This window comes from Crotalus tigris, unplaced genomic scaffold (genome assembly GCF_016545835.1).
Source record: "Crotalus tigris isolate CLP2741 ecotype Arizona unplaced genomic scaffold, ASM1654583v1 scf7180000024385.1074895, whole genome shotgun sequence".
NCBI classification, from domain to species: Eukaryota; Metazoa; Chordata; class Lepidosauria; order Squamata; family Viperidae; genus Crotalus; species Crotalus tigris.
In genome coordinates, this window is record NW_024100555.1 from 198,439 (window position 1) to 222,771 (window position 24,333).

Here is a 24,333-nt window from a genome sequence, read left to right on the forward strand (position 1 = left end):
ACAAGTGGTATGACTGGTTGGAGACTAGAAATAATAGAGGAGAATAAATATGGAAAGGTCAAAAGTGAAAATATGTGTATAAGAATGTATAATAATAATAATATGAATTATTCTTAGTAAGAAGTAGAATATGAAGGAAGGAAAATGTAAATAAGAAACAACGGGGCAATAAGGAAATATTCTAAAGAAGAATAAGGGGGGAAATGTAAATAATAGAAGATTACCATTATGTAATCGCTGTTTTAAAAAGGGGGAGGAGTATAAATTGTGTGTGTATGTGTGTTATGTTTTACTTTGTTTTGTTTTGTTGGTTAAAAATAATAAAAAAAAATTAAAAAAATAAAATAAAAAAGTAAAAAATAAAATCAATGTTGTTCAAATCTAAAAAAAAAATATTTTGTGTTCCACAACCAGTTTCATACACCATGCTAAATCCTATGTGCTTTTTTGGGGGGGGGGAGGGAAGGAGTGTTAAATATGCCTTTAGCATTCAAAATGGAAGAAATCCTCTCAATTCAACATCTCACTAATAGCTGTTCTTGAACACTAAACAATCAATGCTTTGTTCTGTGTTTGTGTTAATTGACTATACATTGAAAGGAGGTTCTGAGGAGACTATGATATTGATAAGTAAGCTTGGAATTTACTATCACGAGATGTCGTACTGGATATCAGCCTGACTGGCTTCACAAAAAGGTTGGACCCATGGCTATTGGCCTAGATCAGTGGTTCTCAACCTGTGGGTCGAGACCCCATTTGGGGTCAAACGACCATTTCACGGGGGTCGCCAAACAACGCAGTCCGCCATTTTTTTCCCCCTTTTCCTTAGCTGTGCTACTCCCTTTTATTCTATGGCTTTTGAAAGCCAATAGAATAGACTCTCTTGAATAGAGTCTAATTCTATTGGCTTTCAAAAGCCAATAGGAATTGTCCAGGCTGTCTCTGCCCTGCTGAGCCCACCAAAAGTCCCATTCTGCAAATGGTGCTGCACCAGTTGAGTAGTCCTCGACTTACGACCGGTTGAGTAGTCCTCTATTTACAATCGGTTGGGGGTCGCGGCATTAAAAAGGTTGAGAACTACTGGCCTAGATCATGGGTATCAAACTCGATCACATCATGTAACGTATCGTGATGTTTTTTGCCTTTGTGGAGCCGAGGTGGGCATGGCCTGAGCATGATGCATCTGGCCTGCAAGCTGCCAGTTTGACACCCCTGTCCTAAATGAAGTGTGTCATAAAGGCCATGGAAGACTAGTGGGTTTCTTTGTGCAGTTGGTTGACCACTGTAAGAACAGCCTGCTGGACTAGATGGGCCAAGAATCCAATCCTGCTTAAATTTTTAATTCTTTTCATTAGATAATGGCCAGTTTTTAAAATAATGTCTGATTTCAAGACCAGAGGATTTCCATCATGTTAGCATTCTTGACCTCAACTAGCAACTTTGATCTGCTTCTATCGTCATTGGATCTTCAGATTTTTCTGAAAACATAAACATTTCAATGTTAACCATAGATGATATAATAGGTTTACTTTCCTCATAGCTATGCTATATATTAGTAAATGTTTGCTTAATTTTTTCCCCAGGGAACAAGAAAGAAAAGAGGGGAAAAAGGACCTAGCACTATCCTCAAAGCTTGTATAGTTTCTCTTTCCATCACTCCTGACCTAAGGAATTCATAGGTTGGAACCACAGTTTGACCTAGTTTTCCAGCTGTGGTTTGAAGTCTAGCTATAAAGCTTTTATATTATGTTCTTTGTTTAGTGAAAAAGGACATATTTCTGAGTAAAGCTTCAGACTTACAATAAATATTAAGAAAATACTGAAAAACAGAAGCACATTCACAAAAAGGAAAATTAAGAGCACACCAATAATAATACAAGTAAACGTTACAAAATAAAGTGATCCAGGTTAAATTGACACAGTAGTAGCTTGGCCTGTGATCCAACAGGTGCAAGTGGCTAAAATGACCAAGATAAATTTCTAGTAACTCTTAATTCAGATTTAACTAATTGCCCTTGTGTCATTCTATTCCATATTGAATAAGTACATGACTCACTACAAATATATTTATATGCTGTCTATCTCCCTGATAAAGCAGCCCTGGGTGGCTTACAAAGAATAAAAAGATGGGTTTTAAAAACAATTAAAATTTTAAAAGCTATATCAAAACTAGAACCAAGGAAATACATGACACGGGGATGAGATCTTCTTATCCCATCAACCACCCCCAAAGGTGAGTGCCCATTCAAGGCCCAGGCCAACTAGCAAAGCCAAGTTTTAATACCCTTCCAGAAAGTGAAAAGAGTGGGAACAGTTCTCACCTAGGGTGTAGATGTAAGATTTATATGAGGAATGATATTAGGCTGAGGAAGTCAGGAGTTCGGATAGAATTAAAAGTAGTACAAGTTTATTTCATGCTATCTCCACACAAGAATCTGATATACAGGGCAAATTGGCGGTAGATAAGAGTCAACGGAATTCATGGGGGGCTGGACCTAGTCTCTTGTGGGAGCATAGCAAAACTCAAACTCATGACGTGTTTGACCCTGCCCTCTGACTCAGCTTGGTCATCTTCTACAGATGAGCAACTTTGGGGCCCTGAAGGCTCCAGGGGCTTCCTGGTCAGACCTTAGGAACTGCTTTTGCACACTGCAGAAGACGAACACCCTTACACAAAAGCTAGCAAAGAGAAAGGATTTTTAATCTTGTCTGCTATGAATAAATGGGAGCCCTCATGGTTCCCATTGCTCCCAGCAAATCAACTAGTGGCAGAGATATAGCAAAAAGCAGATTTTTTTTTTAAAAAAAAAGACTAGTAGCAAAAGCAGAGAAAGAAAATCCAAGCCAAACCATTATTGACTTTCACCAATGGGGCTCCAGGTTTTGCAATCAATTGATTAGTGCAGTATTTTTCAGCCTTGGCAGCATGAAGAAGAACTCCCAGAATTCCCCAACCAGCCATGCATTATGGCTTGCCTGGAATCACAAAGAGTTATGAGATTTTCAACAAGCCACATATATCAACCAGAGGCTGTGTTCAATCTTTGGGCCATGCTCATTCTGATTTACATAGCTGGACTCTCTGATAAACTACATTTCATTCTAAGTTAAGGTGTAAATTGCTACTGTGGTAGTCCTATCTTTAAAGTAATTTTTAAACAGCAACACCATTTACTAAATATAATGTTCTGATTAAGAACTGAAAAGTCCATCCTAAAGATTTCTATATACAGACACAAAGCATGTATAAAAGAATGTAGTAAGACATGGGGGGGGGGGGAAACGAGGCAAGACTGCTATACGTTCAGTACATGTTAACAATAAAGAATGAGAAAACTCCACTCAACACATCTGACACCCAGCAAGCTAAGTCTTCATTGCTGAAATGTCCTTTTTTCTGTTTCTTTTAAAAACTAAATCATAACCACAAGGGAAAACTAATCTATTTGATCAAGATGTGTGGCTGCCTGTCTGGCACCAAGAACACACTGCTGAGCTACGGAGATTTCAGATATCAATAGAAATGCGAAATGACTTCACGCTCAGGAAAAAGGAAGTATTGCCTTGAGTTTTAAGACACAAGATTGGGAACTAGCTGTTTTCTCAGTTCACTCTGTGAGGATAGACAAACTACTTATCTTCCTAGCCTTTAACCAAACTCTGTGAAAGAAAACACACATTCCTGTCCTTGCATAAGTCGGAGGTTTTGCTCCTAATTCATATCCATTACCCGCATGTATCTAGGTAGTGAATACATCACCGAGAATAAAATTAGGCTCATAGCTTATGTAAGTGCATCTCCAAATATTTTGGAAACAATGCTACATGGACAGCTATACTGTATATGGTGAAAAAATTCTTTCTAAGTGATCGACTAAGAAGTGATCGAGCTTGGGATCAAGTCTTCCTGTAAACATGATCAGTATAGCAAAAAAGCAAACACACACATATGCCACAGCAAACATGACCCCATTAGATTTGAGGAAATAGAAAAGTTTTTTTGCCTTGTCTTTTTAAGGCAAGTTTCAGGGGAGCCTGGACAAAGCGGATCATGCAATCCCCTTCCAGTTGAGTTTCACTATGGAACTGAGATGGCATTGGCCACATTCCTAGATGACCATGGGAGGGATCAGGATGAGAGTATAGTGTCCTTGGGTGCTGCCTTTCATGACAGAGAGCCAGTTTGTTGTGGTGGCTAAGATGCTACTTCTCAATCTCATCTAGATATGAAAACCAGCCAGTCCCTTTTTCAGCCCAACCAATGTGACAGGGTTGTATTTGTGGGGGAAATGGGAGGTGGATGCATTAAGTATGAGCATTGCCTTGAACTGACCCCCCCCCCAAAAAATGAAGGCAGGATAAATCAAATAAATAAATTTTCCATATATAAAAAGATGACATACAGCAAAAGACAAAAGAGTGTTTCAATGTATAGGATATGGAATTATGGTTTTAATATGAAAGAAGTCATATCCTAATTGAATATTTAGAAAATCTTCTTAAGAGCAAAATCAGTTGGTTAGATAATGGAACAAATAACCTTATAGTCATCTGACGGGTGCTTTAATTTTGATTCGGCACTAACAAGGAATTAGATTTGGTCTAAATAATCTTTCTATGAATCAGTGTAACACATGATATATTTATGTTTTCAAGGTGGATTTCCTTTTTCCTCCATCTCTCAAACTTAGATAACTTTAAGAAGAATCTCTGTTGAAATCTGATCAGAATTACTCCTTAGGACCATAGAAACAGATCATTTATCTCACCAGCTCATAACCTCCTGATTTTAAGCCACTGAAGTGCATAACATGAAACAGAACTATAAGGTGCGTATTTTTAAATAAGATATGCTTAAACCTTCAGGTGGGTCAGCTAAGCAGTTAAGCATCTCATCTTTTTAAGTGCCTGGCTGAGATTGGACTTTGTAAAATAGAGTTCATTTGTCTCTGCAATGTGGCAAGGCTGTATTCATAAATGTTGAGTGCTCTCAAGTCCCTCAGTAATAGACATTAGAGAAATATTATCATTATTAAAGCCTTGGGTGGCACCAAGGTTGTACTGTACATGAAAAGATTTGAAGGTAAGAAATTGTGATGTGGGTAAGACAGAAAAGATACAGAAGTGTGTGTGTGTGTGTGTGTGTGTGTAAACCCAGGCATCCAGACTGTACTCCCCTTAAATATGTTGCTTTCATGGTGTCAAGAACACTAAAAACATTGTATGTTCTGGCTCCTATTTGTTGTAAGCTCCCCAAAGAGCACTGCAAAAAAAAAGGTAGCATTTATTAAGATCAGTGAATTAAAGATGCCTGGGGGGGGGGGAATAGCCTGTGTTTCCTTAGTTAAGTACTAAGTGGGGCTCAATCTGTATTAAAGGCTAAGGATTCCAGCAGTATGAACTAATAGAGAGAATGGGGTTTGTGCAAAGTCCTCCTCATGAAAAATGGCCATATCATTGCTTCTGCAGGAAAGTTGCACCATTACCTTACCATAAAGGATAGCAACTGAAGTGCTCTAAGATCACATGCAGCCTCTAGAGCAGGGGAGTCCAACCTTGGCAACTTTAAGACTTGTGGACCCCAGAATTCCCCAACCGGCCATGCTGGACCCCCCGTCCTCTCAAATCTTCCTGACCATGACCACAGAATCACATTGTCTTGCATTTTATCATACTGTCCACTCTTTCAAAATGGGAAACACAAACAGGTTGTATAAGTCCTAAAATAAAGATCGCATATTTTTTTTAAAAAAAAGCAAGCAACTACCCAAAGGTGTACATACTCTATGGTTCTTCTATCTGCATGGATTCAACATTGCAAAGAAAAAGTTTTGGGTAGGAAAATAATTTCATAAGAAAGACTTCTAAGTAAGCTGCACATTTGCATAAGGGCATCCAGAAAGTACAAAACAGTTTCAAAATAGTGGTGGGCTATAAGCACCTATGCAAAATGTTCCTAACTTTCTCCTCCCTCTCCAGACCTCTTTCCTTTAGTTCCATTATTTTACAAGGGCTCAGTCTTCTATAAAAAAATATTTTGGACAATGCAAGAGCTCTGCGAGGAAGAATATAATTGTACTTCACTGGTATCCTTTACAAAAAAAACTTGTTGCAAATTCATTTTAGAAAATCAAAGAAATAAATAAAATAAATAGTCAAGAGCCGCTATTAATTGTCAAATTGCAGATCTAATGAAGACTTGGTAAATAATAAATATCAATTCTATCAATGCCCATCCTGTAGGACTAAATTTTCCAAAGATGTAAGAGAATTATCAGACTTCATGGAAATTGGATTTCATACAGCTTATTTAAAAACCACAATAAAAGTTTGCAAAAACCAATGTTATGCAATAAATTCTGTCATTTTATTATGTGAAAGCAAAGTTACAATACAAATCAAAATTGTCCCTGATTTCTGGATCCTCTAAAGCAGGTGTATCCAACCCATGACCCATGAGCCTCATGCGGATCTAGACAGCTTGTAATGGGCCCCACAAAATCGTAAAAAATATTTAAAAAATAAAGGAACTTCGTTATTTATATACATTAACTATATTTTATGTGCGCCCAAGACCATTTGTCTTCTTCACTCTATGCAGTGCAGGCAAACCAAAAGATTGGACAACCACGTTCTAAAGAGTTCCCACTCAAGGCTTCCAATGCATTTGCAGATATAAAATAAATATTCCACCAATTGGTTCAATCTGTGATACCCTACAGCAGTTGCTTTTGCACCAGCCAATCATCCCTGTTACAAAAATAAATACAATTTCCTTCCTGTGGTCTCTTCAGCTGTATTGGACTTTACCTTCACCACTCCATACCACTTATTGGTGGGAGTTGATGGAGAGAGTGCCAATTGGGGAAGCTTGTTAATAAAGTGAAAAAACGGGAATGAGGCTTTTGCAATTCACCAGCAGTATGTTTCTTTCTCCTGGGGTGCCCAGGCACCTGCTTGGAGAAAACTGGGTTTGCTGCTTCTGCTTCTGTGGTTCTCAATCCCTAAGAAAGGACGTCAACATCACAAGGAGCTGTAGATTTTCCTTCACCTCATTAGCCAGAGGGGGAAGGTTTGTAAATAACCATATTCAACATCACATTTGAAGTTTAAAAAATGAAACATCTGTCCAAGATATGTAGCCTCTTAGCATTTGATAAACTGCAAAATAACTAATACCAAACATAGCTCCTTAGACTATATCACTTTGATTACACTAGGAGTGTCCAACCTTGGCAACATTAAGACCTATACAGGCATGGCTGCCAGGGGAATTCTGGGAGTTGAATGCCACAGTTCTTAAAGCTGCCCTTAAATCCTAAAATGTGACAATGTGTTTTAATATATCTGTTTAAGTGCTTGGGGAAGAGAAGAAAGTTATATTATACTGCAAGGTGGAATGGTGCCTTGTGAAACAGTGTTCAAGAAATGGTGTTCCCTATTAAGTTAGCCAGCAAAGAAAATGTTATACAATATTAAGGAATAAAAACTTCACCTTGAGTAGCAAATCCAACAGCACCCAGTTTTTGCAGATTTCTCTTTCTGACTTGTTCAACTGAAGAAGAAACAATATTTAGATATCACAAGAACACTACTTGTGTGATTCTGATGTATAAAATGGTGGTTATATAACATCTAATGGAATCATTAAAAATGTTGAATTAGATGCAGATTTCTACATAGAATGATATTTCTCACAGAATGATAACAGAGGGTTCCAGGCAGACAGGAAACCAAGCCATTTTATTTGCAAGACCAGCTATAGGCATAAAAATCAAATTTTAAATACTAATCAAGGTCTCAGAGAGTTTATGCTTAATAGACTATAATAATCCAGTCTATATGTTTTGTTATTTTCACTATTGCAACTTTTACTCAAATTATATTTTATCACAGTTTGTAGTTTTTTTCAGTTTTCTTATCTTATTTAAGGAAAAGAGAAGGGAAATCACACTTAGATCTTATAACACTTCTATATTATCCCCAAAAAGAAAAGCAGCAAATAGAATCTTAGTAAATTTTATATAAATGGCAATAATATATCTTAATTTAACATATGGACATCTTCAGTGGAGTTTAGGGGATGTCAGTGTCAGTGTTCTTCTGTTTATAAGGGCTTCAATCAAATGACCTTCACTTGACACACCCACACCTGAAGCCCTTATAAACAGAAGTAGACTGACACTGTCATGCCCTAAACTCTACTGAATATATTATCTAGCCAGGTAATAAAACATTCAGAAACCAACCCACAAGTTCAGACAATGAACCTTGACCCTCAGTCTTATATATGAATGGGTTAGTAAGTTGAGAAATACAGTTAGGATGCCAAACCTGGTTTGTTTCATCTGTGAAGAATTAAACATTAGGCTAATTTTTAACTTCCTCAACAGGACACTTTAATTTAAGGGTACTTAAATTATTTACATGAGAGTGAGTCTCACTAAATTTAATACTATATTTAACTAGATAAATACAGGATTGAGCTGTGTTGCCTTAAATAACCATTACTGTCACTTATCTTTTGTAATTGTTTTGTTCCATATAAAGTTTCTTTAGAGCCTTCCAAAGTTATAAAAAATAAACCAACGAAGGGAAAATAGTACATATTACAATTATAGTTCCATAATAACTACAAGCCCTCCTACAAAATGTAAACTTTAAATTCTATCAAAAAAACTGGAATGAGATACAGTTCTTCTTACTCAGTTTCCTGGATTTTCTCATTTCAATTTTTAAGTTACCAGACTTGTCTGAAGTGCCCAGAATATTTTCCAGCTCTCTGGTGCCCTCTAAAGCCTGAAAAAGAGGGTTTTTTTGGAAAAAGTTAATATCAGTGCTTAGGTTTTTAACCTAAAAACAACATTCCTTAAATCTTCCACTCTTTTCAATTCATCATGACTATACAAGCACACCATGTTACTAGTATGTGATATTAGAAATAGGTCCAATATGATCAGCCCAATGAAGCTGAAAGTTAATTTCCTGGCTATATTTGATAGGTTAGAAAACTGAAAAACCAGGAATTCCATTTTCGATATGATTTGAAGTTTTTGCCTGTTGGGGTAACCTTTGGATTATTTTTAACATCTCTCCTAGAGCAAATCAGATAAAATGAAGGAGTCCCCATAACTCTGTCTCAATATCATGCACCAACATAGCCCAATGAAAATGCAGAGATGGTTGAACGGTGATTTCAATTCAGATGTCTCCCAATCCAAATTCATATTCAGCCACTATATCAAAATTCGAACTTTTGGGGGGACTAAGGGAAGCATCAGACTTTTAAAAAGGATATCAGAGATTGCACTGCAAAAGAATAGGGTAACTTATACATTTTTAAAATGTTTTACTATTATTACCTATAATTAATTGAATTATTTCACTGTTACATTTTAGCACATTCACTTACAGTGACCCCCATATTTTTTGATGATTACTAACTTTAAACAAAATTAAAAGTATGAGCAAAGCCACCCCAAAACCCTCTTACACACATTCACCTCTCAGACAGTGGAAGAAGCAGGTGAATGCAGAAAGGGACAACTTGTTAGCAAAGAATTTGTCAGAATGTAGAGATCCTCTAGAACAGTGATGGCGAAACTTTTAGAGACCGAGTGCCCAAAAACTGGCCCCACCCCATTCTACCCCCTGCTCTGCCCCACCCCATCTCCCGCCCCGCCTGCCCGCAGGGCCACTCACCACCTCCAGGGCCCACCGCAGATCACCCAGGCAGCCCAGCAGCACCACGGCGGCCACGCCCTCTGCCCGCCCCCTGCAGCATCAACTGTGCACGATGGGGCATGAGAGCAGAGTCTTGTCTACGCTGCCTGGCTGCCATGTCCTTGGCTGCGCTGCTTCGTGTGGGCCATGCTCGGAGGCGACTCTCCTCCAGGGGGGCTGCTGGTGAGGAGGGGGTCGCAGGGGAGGCTGAGGCAACAGCATGTGTGTCCACAGAGAGGGCTCCAAGTGCCACCTCTGGCATGCGTGCCATAGGTTCGCCACCACTGCTCTAGAAAGAGTAGTGGGCAAAAAGAAAAACCTTAAGTAAGAGGAGGAAGATCCATAATCAAGATTATAGTCAGAAAAGAAATTTAAATCCAGAGCAAAACTGTAGCCTTAGCAAACATCTCAGATAAGACCTTCCCTAGTTCTCACAAAGACAAAGGGAGAGAGTGGGGAATGCACTCAGACTTACAAAATTCTTGTACTATAAACTTATAAGGAATTTAGCATTAGCATGCATGACTTTGGTTCCCTAGTCTGGTCTACCTTGAAGGGATGGCACGAGCACACATATGCATCTATGGAATATTTAGTATTTCTACTGAACTCAACTCACAATGTGAAAAGTAAGAACATAAAGACTAAACTGTAATAAAGAAAAAAGATCAAGAGGACTGAATTAATTTGATAAAGTGGAAAAGAATAATGGCAGACCTTCAGATTGGTTAGTTTTTTTCGAATTTGCAGGAATCTTTCCAGGGAATGTTCAACTTCAGACTGCAATACCAAGAGTCTAAGCAAAAAGACAAATACAACATTAATGGTATGAAACGAGAATAAGCAAAATACAAACAAGAAAAACTAGACCTTCCATGTAAGATTGTGTTTTTAGCAAACAGCCCCTCCCTACTCCAATTAAGGTTAAAACAATAGCCATATAAAGTTGCAATTATTTACATTATGGTATGTATCTGAAAAATATTTTTAGTTCATCAGGTTTCTTCCTGGTTGCATTAAGATTGCAAACAGGCTTCAGTATACTAATTTAGTATCTACTGTATATCTTACCCAGATATCCCAGTGTTAGTGCTGTACATAAGAATTCCAACCAAGCCCCATTCCAAATTCATGGTTGCTCAAGATCAAGGAGAAAGTAAACAGTGGATGTAATAACAAAGAAAAAGAACAATGGGAACCACAGCACTATTCTGAAGGCCGTTAGAAGGTCAATACTTGACAGAAGGACTACACTGCAGCAATATATTAAGTAAAAGCTCAAGTAGCAATTGCTTGCTCTGAACAGCTGAAACAATCAAATAGATATTATAGGATAAAGATGAGGATTCCACAGATGTTGCTAAACTGTAACTCTTAACCTCTCTCATCAACAACCATATCGCATGGCATTGCTGCCAAATCCAGTTCAACAACATTGGAAGGAATAACAATTTCTTGCAGGATTAGGCAGTACAGGTAATCCTGTATAATTGTTGAAACTATTCAAAAACCATTTGAAGAGTATTTATGCTTGGTCTCCAAAGTTATGGCTGTTGCAGTATCGTTGAGGTCACATGCTCAAAATTCAGGCATGGTGGTTCACTCACACTAACAAGACTAATGACTTCAGGGGCGCTTCCGGTGTCCCCACTTCTGCCAGAGTGCTGCTTCAGCGGTGGTCGTAATGCCAGATGCACAGGGGCTGAAGTTGAGGCCTTTCAAAGAATCGTGAGAAGGGCAGATGCAATTTGGAGAACAGCACATACAATTATTGGAAAAAAGGAAGCGGCTGGGGGCGGCCGGTGGCTGCCTTGCATAGGGCCAGGCCAGAGATGCTTCAGCAGCAGCGGGAGAGAGAAGACAGCAAAGGTCACCTAGATGCAGTAAAGCTGGTGAAGCACAAGGTATAGTAGATACTTGGTGGTGGGGGCAACTGTGGTGCTTTGTGCTGTGGTGGGGGCAACTTGGTGGCTTTGTGCTGTGGTGCTGGGTGGCTGGCTGCAGCATGGAGCTTGAGGCAGCACTCCGCCCTGGTGCTGGCAGTGCTGGGGCTGAAGTAGAGGCCCAAGGCAGTCACAGCCAGCTGAATCTGCTGAAGGCATTGGACTTTTACTTCAGTCCCAGAACTGCCACTGCTGCTGAAGTGTGACACTACGCAGGGCGGCCAAAAGACTAGGCAGATGGGGGGAATTCAAGAGGAGAAAGTCCCTTATTTTACTGAGGCTCAGGGCTGGGAGGAACCAAGTCAGGAATGGCTTGGATTGGAGTGGATCCCCACCAAGGGAATTCAATTAACAATACCAATGGGGAATGCTGAAATTTCTGTCACTAAATAATGTGATGGACATTGTGCTTTATGACATTACTTTGTGATGGAAATTCGAGTTACAATCACCATCATTAGCTAATAAATGATTTAACACAGTTCACAACTTTCAATGACATAACATAAAATACAAAGAAAAAATATGACGCGCATGATAAAGTGAGGGTCTTATTCTCCCTTGCCAATCCCTTGGATGAATGTGTCATTCAGGACATTAAAACATGGAAATGCACAAGAACTACTAGTGCAAAAAAGTATTTGTATATACGGCATCTAGAAGCGCTGTTGTTGTTGTTGTTAATTGCGAAGTCGTGTCCGACCCACCACGACCCCATGGACAACGTTCCTCCAGGTCTTCCCATCCTCTACCATCTTCTGGAGTCCATTTAAGCTCACACCTACTGCTTCAGTGACTCCATCCAGCCATCTCATTCTCTGTCGTCCCCTTCTTCTATTGCCCTCAATCTTTCCCAGCATTAGGCCCTTCTCCAGTGAGTCCTTCCTTCTCATTAGGTGGCCAAAGTACTTGAGTTTCAACTTCAGGATCTGGCCTTCTAAAGAGCAGTCGGGGTTGATCTCTTCTAGGACTGACTAGAAGCGCTAATGCTTCAAATACTCCCAAATCACCTGCAGCTGGAACTTCAGGATAATTACTCCAATAGAAAACCTTACTTGTCATTGTTTTTCATGTCATGCTGCTCCTTTCTATTCGATTGGATTGGCAGGACTTTGGAAGACTCTCTGATTTCTAGAAAGAGAATTAAAGAAGTAAAAATAACAAGACACTCAATTTGACATGGTTTGAAAAAGTATTCAACGGAGAATACACAAAGATTATCTCATAATTCTGAAACCACTGAAAGGAAACAGTACACAGACTTCGATTTTAATTCAATGTCACCGCACCATATAATATGTGCAATATCACCCCAACGTGAGGAAAACCCTATGAAAGTCAGTCCCTTAACAAACATTAACACTTTTTAGCAGTCATTCTCATTGCAATAGCTAGGTAAACATTTTCTACAGAACAGAGGTTTAATTCCCAGACAGTGGCTTTTAAGTTAGGGGTATATTTTCCTCTCTAGCCAGAGAAAGCTCAAAGGATCTGAAAAAGGAATTCTAACATTCTAGAGAACTAGAACTTTTTGTATCAGGGACACAGGGGAGAAATTTTCTTTCCTCAAAACCCCAAATCCATCCTTTAACCAAGAAAGTTACAAAGAGCATGGAGGGGTTCCAAGCCATAGATGAGTGGTGGCGAACCTATGGCATGTGTGCCAGAGGCGGCACTCAGAGCCCTCTCTGTGGGCACGCGTGCTGTCGCCCCAGTCCTAGGTCTTCAGCTGGGTTTTATAAAACTTTTTCGCTTTAGGCCTCCGCCGCTGTGTGCAAAACAAAAAAAAAGGTTCAATCAATCAATCAATTTTAACTTCTCATGGAAAAAAAAGATCTTGCAAAGTTGGAATTGATTGATTGAACTTTTTAGTCCCACCCAGTCTGCCGCTACCACCACAGCCATGCCCACCCAATGGACCATGCCTACCCAGTGGGCCACATCCACTCGGCACTTGACGATGCATAAGTGGGTTTTGGGTTGCAATTTGGGCACTCAGTCTCTAAAATGTTCGCCATCACTGCCATAGATACTTCCCTCTCCTTACTGTTTTACTCTCTGGTTACATAGTTTAAAATCAATCCTTAAGGGGACTTGGAAACAAACATGTGCAGTTTGAAAGGGTTCTGCATGCTTATGTTCAGCTTTGACGAGGGGATCAGTCTGCTTTTGGAGCCAATGCTATGGCAATAGTCATGCCCTCATTACCTTATGCTTGGGTTACTGTCATGCACTCTGCACATGGTTGCTTTTAAGGAGTATTCGGAGGTTTCAATTCATCTTGTCAAATGTGGCAACCAGGGTGCAGACAGACAAAGGCCAAGTCAGCTAACACTGTCTTTGGTCATGAACTGGTCATGTATATGTTTCCAGGCACATTCTGGTTATCACTTATCAAGTATTTCATCGTTTGAGTTCTAGTTACCTTCAGGCCTCTCTGTTTCGAATGGAAACTTACACTTTGGAGTAATAAGCATGCTAAATAGACAGGACATTTGTCTTTTGTGGCTGTCCCAGAGTATCAAGAAGTCTTCAACCAATGTAAGAATTGTCCCCTCCTATTAAATTCAGGAGGAAAATCAAAATATTGGGGGGGGGGTCTGGATTTTGTTTATGTAATAGGATTGCTGTTGCTATGGGTTATCAATTCCCTTTATTTTATTTGCACTCTTTTAATAATGGTTAGGGCTTTAGGATTACGGCTTTATCTTTTTTAGTTACAGAAGCTGCCAAGACAGAATGTCACGGAGAGGACTGGGATAAAAACCCAAGCAGCTAAATAGCTGCTGTTGAGATTCTGGCCAAATATTATCCTTACAGTCTGTCTCCATGGCAAATTGAATAAGAAGTATATGCCCATTATCCTAACACAGGATGGGCAGATCAAGCCAAAAATAAGCAACAAGCCTTCATTCACACGTGAATTCAGCTCAATGACTATTCATCCAAAAGAATCGCAACAGTTATATTTAGAAAACTAAAATGTCACAATCTGCATCGTGTTCAAATTAACAGGAAGGGACAATACAGACAACATGACTGGGCTCATATGACTCTCTGTTCTGGAGCCTGCTGGCTCAATTATCTTCCCTCTCCTGCCCTTAAGGAATAAGGCAAAGAGATAACCACTGTGTGGTCTATGTCGCCTCCCTCTGGGAAACAGGATGGACTGGGCTTAAAAGAAGAGGCAACAAAATTAGTGCTTAGCACAGAGCATGAGTAGGAGGTGGCGAACCAGAGCACGGCTTGCTCCCAAGTCTTGTGATATCGAATGATTTCAGCTAAGGGAGAGTTAAAGGCTATCTGAGAGCAAAAAAGGTGGCTGATGAGTGAAGTAGCATGTGAATATCATTAAAAGTGTTTTCCTGCACTACCCTGGATCTGCTGATTGTATGCATGTCAAAGTCATGACTTAAAATTTTAAATGTATAACGTTGTTATTTTATTCCTTCAGGAATACATCTTAACTGCAGAGCTGAAGCAGAGAAAGGCTGCAGGATCTCTACACGCAACCTTTCTGCAGATTACAACATTCCCAAATTTAAATTGGGTTCCAAACACGATCAGATGGACCTTATCTTTGATTCATGAATAACAATGGCTTTTATACTGGGACCTAATCTGAATGCCCTGAACATCCTCGAAAAATACTCTGGAACGTTTGCAAAATGTGTCCTCCTGGTTCCTGAATAACTATTATTAGTCTGAGAAACCTGGTCCTTCCCCATAATTGATACAGAAATGAAGCTTTCTCTCATTAAAGTATATTAATTACCTTTCTGTTTGGTCACTGAATTTGGCACTCACAGATTTCTGCATTTATGTATAGCCATTAAAGGGATTTGTAGGGATTAAAATCAATTTTTAAAACATTAATGCTTAAAAATATAATTCAATTAGTAAAATAGCCTGTTATTATGTCATGCTAATATGGACAGAATACTAGCTATGGGATCATATATTAGTTTATTTTATTTTGTTTTAATTTAGGCACCATCCAATTCCAAACACACTTTGGGAGAGGCATAATAAAACAAAATAGAATAGAAAACACAATGTAATAGTTACAAAAACAAATAAGAAAGTAATAAATACTAAGAACCAAACGACAAACCCTCTCAAACAAATCCTGACCACCCTAGCACAAGGCCTGGGAGAACAGCCAATTATTTAAGGCAGGGGTAGTCAACCTTGGCTCTTTTATGACTCGTGGACTTCAACTCCCAGAATTCCCGAGCCAGCTAAGCTGGCTCAGGAATTCTGGGAGTTGAAGTCCACGAGTCATAAAAGAGCCAAGGTTGACTACCCCTGATTTAAGGCCTTCTGGAATGCCATCAGGATGAGAGTTACAGGGATATTAGGGGGAATCTGATTTTAGAGTTGGTGTGGGATCAGAAACAGAAAATACAGGTAGTCCTTGGTTAATGGCTGCCCTGTTTAGCAACCATTCAAATTTATTATGGCACTGAAAAAGTAGTTTTATAACTGGTCCTCAAACTTACAAGTATCATGGCATTCCCGTGGTCATGTGACAATTTGGGTGGCACACATTTACAATCCTGCATCACAGAATCACCATTTGCAAGCTTCAGAGCCAGCCTCCAACAAGCAGTCCATGGAGAATCTGGCAATAAGTGACAAATTGTGGACATGTGATACTGTGCTTAACAACCGCAGTCGATTAATTTCACAACCACAGCAGAACTGATGGACTAAGTCTGGGGCAGTCATGTGAAGTTTCACTTATCAGCCACTTCACTTAACCATGGAGCTGTAGCTCCCAACTGCAGTTGTTATATGAAAACTACCTGTAGTGTAACATGCATTAAGAAGGTATGTGGAACAATAAGGGATTTTTATTTAAAACCTTGCCTTAAATCAGGCTTAAGGCCAAGTACCATGTCAAAACAGAGATGATATAGAGACACTGAAGAAAATATAATTTAGGATTTTTAAAATATGTGCTTCAGTTTCCAACTATGAATTATGACATCTTTATCATAATACACACATAACTTATTTATGTGCACACTATTTGTAAGAAATTTAATTTAGAATTAAGAGTAGAATAAAGAAACAGCTTACTATCTGATTCCTCAGCATTATTTTTGCAGCTTGAATAATCTGAAAAAAAAAAAGGAAAGCTATTGAGGCTTTGCTGTATAATTATCCATCTAAATGTCAGCTGAGAACATGTGATTCCTTCTTTTATGTGCAAAAGGACTGCTCCCTTATGCCCATACTTAATTACAGCATGGAAATATAGCACACACTCACCTTTGCCTTTGACACTTAATGTTCAGGGATTTTACTTCAGGCATTTCTCCTTTTTTCCTCACTCAAGAGTACAGGCATATGAAAAAATCAGTCAATCTCTATGTCACATATACATGTGCTACACAAACTAGAAATCACAGAGTTGGTAAAAGCAAACACTTTGTATACTGTCGATAAAAGATTGATTCAGGAAATCCAATATTTGGAGTTTTGAAGTTATAGATCACACTATTGATTATGAATATAGATAAATCTATTATTAATATTCAACTAAGACAGGAATTACTGAGTGAATATGATAAATTCTTCAATTTGTATAATTGTTTTTTTTTTACAAAGTAGCTCTAACTTACAATATGATGTACAAAGGGCACAGAGTCACCTTATTAAGCCATAAATTTCCAAATGATATTTTCTTTCTGTATTTGACCAACAAAACAAAGGCTTCTTCAAAATTGGCTTAACTCTTGATCCATGTAGGATTTTTGAGGGGCCACAATTTTGCCACTGCATTTTTTTTTTGTTCCAGTTTTATTATTTTTAACAACTTAATATTTGCAAATTGACTTGAGTAAATTAGTGAGATTTCAATATTATCCTCATAATCCAACTTCATCGAGGGGTGTGTGTGAGAGAAAATTAAAGAGAATTAAAAAGAAATGATAGTTATTATGTAACTATAGACATAAATTACTAAATCAAGAATCTGACTTGATCAATAACCAGAAAAGTTCCATAGTAAGTAGAAGAGAGTGTTCAACTAACCATCTGATAGGTCATTTCTCTGTTCTTTGACATGATTGCTCCTGGGGCTTGAAAATGCACTGAGTAGACATGTTCCTGTTATTGGTGAAAAAAGGTCATTTTTCTTTCTTTTTACTGGCACCTAGACCAATAAAAAAACAACAAAGAACATTTTGTCTGCAGTAAAAAGCACCATCATATTCTCCCTTTGAATGCCTATACACTTATTTATTATTTAAAATAGTCATTGCAGTGCAAAGAGAATGTAACCATCCTTCTCTCCCCCACATCAATGATCCATTTTATGCTCAGTTAATAAATCTTTAGAACAGACTCCGGATTTAAGAACAAGAACAGACTCCAGATTTAACAAGAACTCCCATTGATATAGCTTATCCCTCAGCTGAATAACAACTTAGAGCAGTAGTTCTTAACTTTTTCTTCATCATGGACCACCTTGAAATACCTATTCAATGCAATTCCAAGAAGATAGGATTACTTCTGTAGGCTTCAGCCTACATTAGCAGGACCCAAGAGTTAAGCAGCATAATCCTCAAAGGCAAGATTTTCTCTTGTCTGATATTGACTCTGATTTAGACTGTGCTATACAAACTAACCTGTTAGATAATCATCCTGTCACCGCCCTATTTAGAGGGAAGCTACTACCTTACCTTTCACATTTTACTCCAGATGTTATTTCAACTTTAAAAAAAGGCTGACAATAGCCTAGCCTTCTCCAATCAATCTACTACATACCCACTATCACCTCAGAATTGGAAGATGCTACTAATCATGAAATGAAATCATGAGGAAGGAATCACCAATCACTCAGATGCTGCTTATAGATATAGATGATTCAGGAGAAAGGGAATCTTCAACCTCAACAGATGCATTACAAAGATGGAAGTCAGAATATGAATATAATGAACTATTGCTTTTTCTTCCTTCATAATCACATTATAACTAAACATGAGACTATTTAATATAAAATTCCATATTCCTTTCCACATCTCCATATTGCTAAAAATTAAAGTATGTGTGTATAAAACATTGATAATGTTTATCGCTCATTTATAATTGAAAATCTCTTTGCTGCTATAATAGTATGTACACCTGAAGTAGTGTGTGTGTGGGGGGGGGGAGATTTTGGCAAAATCACCATGGTTTACCATGAAGGAGATGGTACACTCCCAAGAGAAGCCCAAAATAAGACTGAACAGTCCTGAACTGAATGGGAGGAGAAGGAGGAAATTCAAGGAAGCAACACCCTATAAGCTCTCAGGGGTATATCTATTAGGTTAGAAGGCTATAACTTTAATCTGGCAAGATTCTATCTATTACGTGTAAGCCATTAAGGATTGGTCAGTTGGATTTTGCTGTCTAATGCCTGATAGCCGCAAGTTTTTATTATGATTATTAACCCAATATTTAATAAATGTCATATAAATAGACATTTCTAACTCCCGTTTTATTACTCAAAATTTAGGGGAAAGTGAGAGGGGAAAGAGGAAAAGTAGAATGAGATAAGAAATAAAGAACATTCAGAATTTAATTCTTAGGATTATAAATTAAAGTTTCTCTCACCTACATATATTCTCAAAACAGCCCACAGAAGTTACTTCTGGATGAGATATATTATAGCAATCTTGAAATTTGAACACTTTCTTGCAACATTTAGCAATACAGTTTTTACTCTGAGCAAAAAGGTAGTTCTCCCAATTTTCATGATTAATTTCACCTCTGATTTTTGAAAAATTAATGAAATTATAAACCTGCAGCAAGAGATCTGACTGAGCAAACATGCCAAATAATTATTCTTAAAATAAACATTTCCCCCTTTTTAAATTTCCATTTCAGAAGAAAAAGCAGCTTTAGGGTGGAATAAAATAATTCCAAGCTGAATCGCTTGTTTCCAAAAACACCCTTCGGACCTAGAAAGCAGATGCAAAATTACAGTCACAGCTGTATGTACTGCAAATAATGAATAACAGAAAATGAAATTGCAAATTACATTGCTAATGATTGTTATTGCTATTTTGTCACTTTTGTTTCAATCCAAACAAAGAGAAAGTATACATATCTTAATACAGTCAGATTTTGAGTTTAGCTAAGGCTATAGCAAATCTTCTGCAAAATAAAAAAAAATGGCAAGTGCAGGTAAAACTGGAGATTCATTTTATTCACATTTTGATATATTTTCCTATTATTTCTTCTCTTCCACAAGCTACCTGGCTTAGCTTCACAGAAACACCCACAATTGTTATTGGAAGAAAATAAACTGGTATATGTCTTGGCACAGTGGGTTTAGAAACCCACAGTGCCACATTTTACCAAGGAGGGAGAACAAGAAAGAAACCCAGAAAAAAATATAATTTCATTTTTATTGTGATAACTGTATGGGTAATTTATCACAAGGTTACAGTATATTGTTTTATGTTAATCTACTTCTCTCAGCTAATTACATTCTCACCATAAAAATGTCTTTATTGTTTTGCTTTCAATTTTGCAGTTTATAATATGCAGATTATAGTATTATCATAATTACATATTGTTATATGTACATTCAGATAGCAGCGCATTTGCTTCAGCAATTATAAAGCCAATTTCTAATAAACAATGTCATAAAAAAATATTTGGCCGCTGGAGAGAGATGTGAATATACAAAACAAAGAACAGCACTATATTTCCTTAGTTATAGTCAATTGTTTCATACAAAGTCAGAATATTATATAAAATAGCACTGCCTTCAAAGGTCTCTAGCAATCACTTCATATACATTAAGATATATATTATCATTGATTACTGAGTTATGATTTCCCTGAAATGTTGCTCATTTATACACACACACATTTTCTGCAAAATAATTTACAAAATAATTTAAATACAGGACAGAAAAACAAAAATATTCTTACTTTTTCTGGAATAAAATTATCCAGCTTCAAAGCTCTTTTAGCACTACAAAAGAAGGAAAGCGAGTGTTATTACTGCTCAAAGGGAAATTTTAATCTAAGAACATCCTTTACTGGTAGCTAGTAGTAATCCCCATTAACTAACCCTAACCACATGCAAACAACATTTTCTTACAATAAGAGCTAACCTCATACAGGTATACGTGAACAAGTTGGTAAATAGTGCTTTGAAAACGGATCACATTTGTGCTGTTTTTTCACATGTGGCATACAACTGGAACAAACAGGGTATCAGATTACCAAAATATTTATTAACTACAAAGTGCTAATAATGAACATTGCTATACAGAATTGCATAGTAACTTACCTTGTTATTTTTCAAGGTGAAAAAAGCAATTCTTATATTTCAGCTCAACATGATTCAGTGCTGCTAGACTATGACTGAATTAAGGAACAGATGCTCTATGACTTTACAGGTCCCCAAACCATAAGAAAATATTTTCTTGCATTTTTCACTGTACTGATTCAGGAACGTGCCAGCTTCTTCTGTAAAATCTGTTTTCCTGAACTAGATGCCCAGTTGTTAATGGCATTACTAGGAATGAAAAGCTGAATATTTATAATATTTCAGATTGTACAGCTGTCTTCTAAAGAGTGGTCATCAGAATTTTATTGAATGTAGACTAAATATTTTAAAGAAAGAAAGGTCAACATAAATTAAGACTATTGTTCCCAGAGATAACTCCAATTTTCAATGTACTTCCTTAAATTTTCATAAGGAGGTACTGCTTTATTTTCCTGTAAAGTAATTAAACAACTAAGAATCTTTACAATCATTTAATAAATGTATCATAAGATAATTTTAGATTAAACACGATTTGCAGGAGGTTTTCATTTTAGAAAAGAACATTACAGGTATCACATTGGAAACAGGCCAATTTTCCTGTTTCCAAACAATCACAGTGCTAGAAAGAGTAAACCTCACAAAAAGTTACCGGCATAAATGACACTTATGAGCCCAAGCCCAAGCTAATCACCTACAAAATATTTTTACTTTATTTTTTGTGATGAAACATATGAGAAAAGTTTATGGACATCTTTGAAGTATGACTTTATATTGCTAGCTTGAAATGAAAATGAAAAACATTTTTGCCTTTAAAACAAACAAGCAATGCTATATAGTATATGGTATTTACATTTTTTCATGTTAAAAGCTACTTGCATTCTTGCCAAGATACAATCAAAGCTGAAAGAATTTGATAAAATTCTTAACAGTGTGTTCTTTTTAAATATAGTGCCCTGTATTGCTTAAAGAATGCAGACTCCATTACATCTTCTGTATCTCAGAGGCAGCAAGGAAACACTGTGTACATTAATACATTCATTCTGCAAAGATGCTGTAGGGGACACGCATTTGCATTCTACACTAAGGCATGTTATGATGGAAGTTTTTATGGTGGACTTCAAAGAAAGCTGGAAGCAAAAGTACAGTGGAATCTGGACCCAAGATAGCTTTATGATTAGGATAAATGGCAAATTACATGAAAATCCCATTAAACTCTACAGTATAGCAAACTGGAAAAAAAAATCTAGGAAAAACGATAGACTGGTCAAGCAGCATACTATTTAAAATCTGTCAAAGACTTTTGGGTGGCAGCAGAGTTACAGCATATCCAAATTTTCTTTCCTCTGCCTGTGGAGATGCTGAAAACTTGGAAATAATTGAACTCATTAGCCATTCACAGTCCACGAAATTACCACTTTACCATGAGGAGAAAAGTCACGTTGCCACATTTCTGTTAGACAATTATTTTAGGTACATATTTCCCCTATGCAATAATAGTAAAACTCAACAGTTTCAAAGCCTTTACAGATTTAAGGAATGACATTTCTTAAATGGGAAAGTGAAGGGGCATCAATTCAAGGCCATATTGTGAAAAAGAAAGCATAATCTGAGAAGCATTTATTACATTTCTTTTGTATTGCTCTTCTATATCATACAGTTACAGGAGCAGAAAATACATTTTATTTAAGCAGGACTGGTTTATCATTCAGATCAAATAGCCCAATGGGACAGTGAATGAATGAAATGTGTAACAGTGTTGGAGGTAGCTTATTCCCATCTTCTCAAAAGTTAAGTCCTACTGAATGCAATGAGACAGGCTTCCATGTAAAAATATGTAAACAAGGCCAAAGCTCCACAAAATATTTTTACTTTATTCTTTGAGAGGAAACATGAGAAAAGTTTAAGGACATCTTTGGAGCATGACTTTATATTGCTAGATTTGATTTCAGAATTATTTTGAAAAGAGATTACTGAAAAAAAAACATTTTTGTGTATAAAAAGAATAAGCTAAGTCAGTGATGGCGAACCTTTTAGAGACTGAGTGCCCAAACTGCAACCCAAAACCCACTTATGCATCGTCGAGTGCTGGGCAGGTGTGGCCCATTGGGTGTTGTGGTAATGGCAGACTGGGTGGGACTAAAAAGTTCAATCAATCAATTCCAACTTTGCAAGATCTTTTTTTTTCCCGTGAGAGGTTGAAATTGACTGATTGAACCTTTTTTTTTTTTTTGGCACATGGCGGCAGAGGCCTAAAGCGAAAAGTTTTATAAAACCCAGCTGAAGGCCTAGGACTGGGGCGACGGCGCGCATGCCCACAGAGGGGGCTCTGAGTGCCGCCTCTGGCACCCGTGCCATAGGTTCGCCACCACTGAGCTAAGTTATATGGTATTTATGTTTTCATGGTAAGAGCCACTTGTATTCTTGCCAAGGGACAATCAAGTTAAGTCTTTGGTGTTCTCTGAACTTGATTCTTTCTTTGCAGATATTTCATTACCTGACTAGGTACAGTGTGCCGATTACATACTCATCAGTGCTACTGAGTGTGGTGTTTGCTCCCTGTTTATAAACAGCAACTTGCCTTGCCATTGTCAGTGGGGGAATAGTTTTCTCATTTGTACTCCCTTGATTAAGCTTCCTTAATTCTTCATAGGCTTTCAGGATCAGAGTACCAAGGAGAATACCACTCCCTCACCAACATTGGCAAGACAGGCTACTGTATATAAACCCACAGCAAACACCACGATGGTACCTAGTAAGGTAATGAAACATCTACAAGCAAACAAGTAAGCTCAGAGAGCACCAAGGACTCCACAATTTAACCCTAAGCTACATATATTTTCTTCTATTGATAAAACTAAAACAATTTCACAAAACTCTTTTGTTCCCTTTTAAAATACAGGGCCCTGTAAATATACATAAGCCTGTTTTAATTACATTTAGTTTCCCAAGAAATCCAGTGATGTGAAAGTCATAACACTCTTGCTCAGAGGATTTCAACAGAACCTATCATAAATGATTAACAAGCCTGGAACTAACAAGGCTTGGAAGCCTAATCAGATCAATTTGCCCTAAGAAAGTGTTTCTGAGTAGTCAGCTGCTTTTTTGAACCAGCAAGATATTTAAACCAAATAAGGATCCCCAAACTCAAAAGAACACTAACCTATTTCAATATCCTTCCAAAAGCTGATCTCAAGTGCAAATACTAAAGAAAAAAAACTCTTTATAAGTACCCCTTGTGGGAAAGGAACCATTGAATCCATTGCTCATGGCCTGTAGCTCCCTCCATAAGAACCCCAGTTCTTCCTTCATAATTCCCTAATTCGCAAAGTATTCAGACAATTTTGAATTATTTTTGGTACAGTTGCTTTTATCATACCTGTAAATTTTATTT

At 37.6% G+C, this 24,333-nt stretch overlaps 1 protein-coding gene across 1 annotated transcript in view; it reads right to left on the minus strand.

The window, feature by feature from the left end:
• Positions 1–24,333, minus strand: part of LOC120301554 (integrin subunit beta 3 binding protein) — a 41,237-nt gene that overhangs the window by 12,492 nt on the left and 4,412 nt on the right. Inside the window, exons 2-8 of the mRNA XM_039328960.1 lie at positions 20,600–20,642; positions 17,709–17,829; positions 16,752–16,790; positions 12,722–12,797; positions 10,441–10,519; positions 8,706–8,799; positions 7,496–7,555 (exon numbers count right to left, since the gene is read on the minus strand). Of these exons, the coding sequence (XP_039184894.1) occupies positions 7,496–7,555; positions 8,706–8,799; positions 10,441–10,519; positions 12,722–12,797; positions 16,752–16,790; positions 17,709–17,829; positions 20,600–20,642 (512 nt within the window). The remainder of the gene's footprint in view (positions 1–7,495; positions 7,556–8,705; positions 8,800–10,440; positions 10,520–12,721; positions 12,798–16,751; positions 16,791–17,708; positions 17,830–20,599; positions 20,643–24,333) is intronic.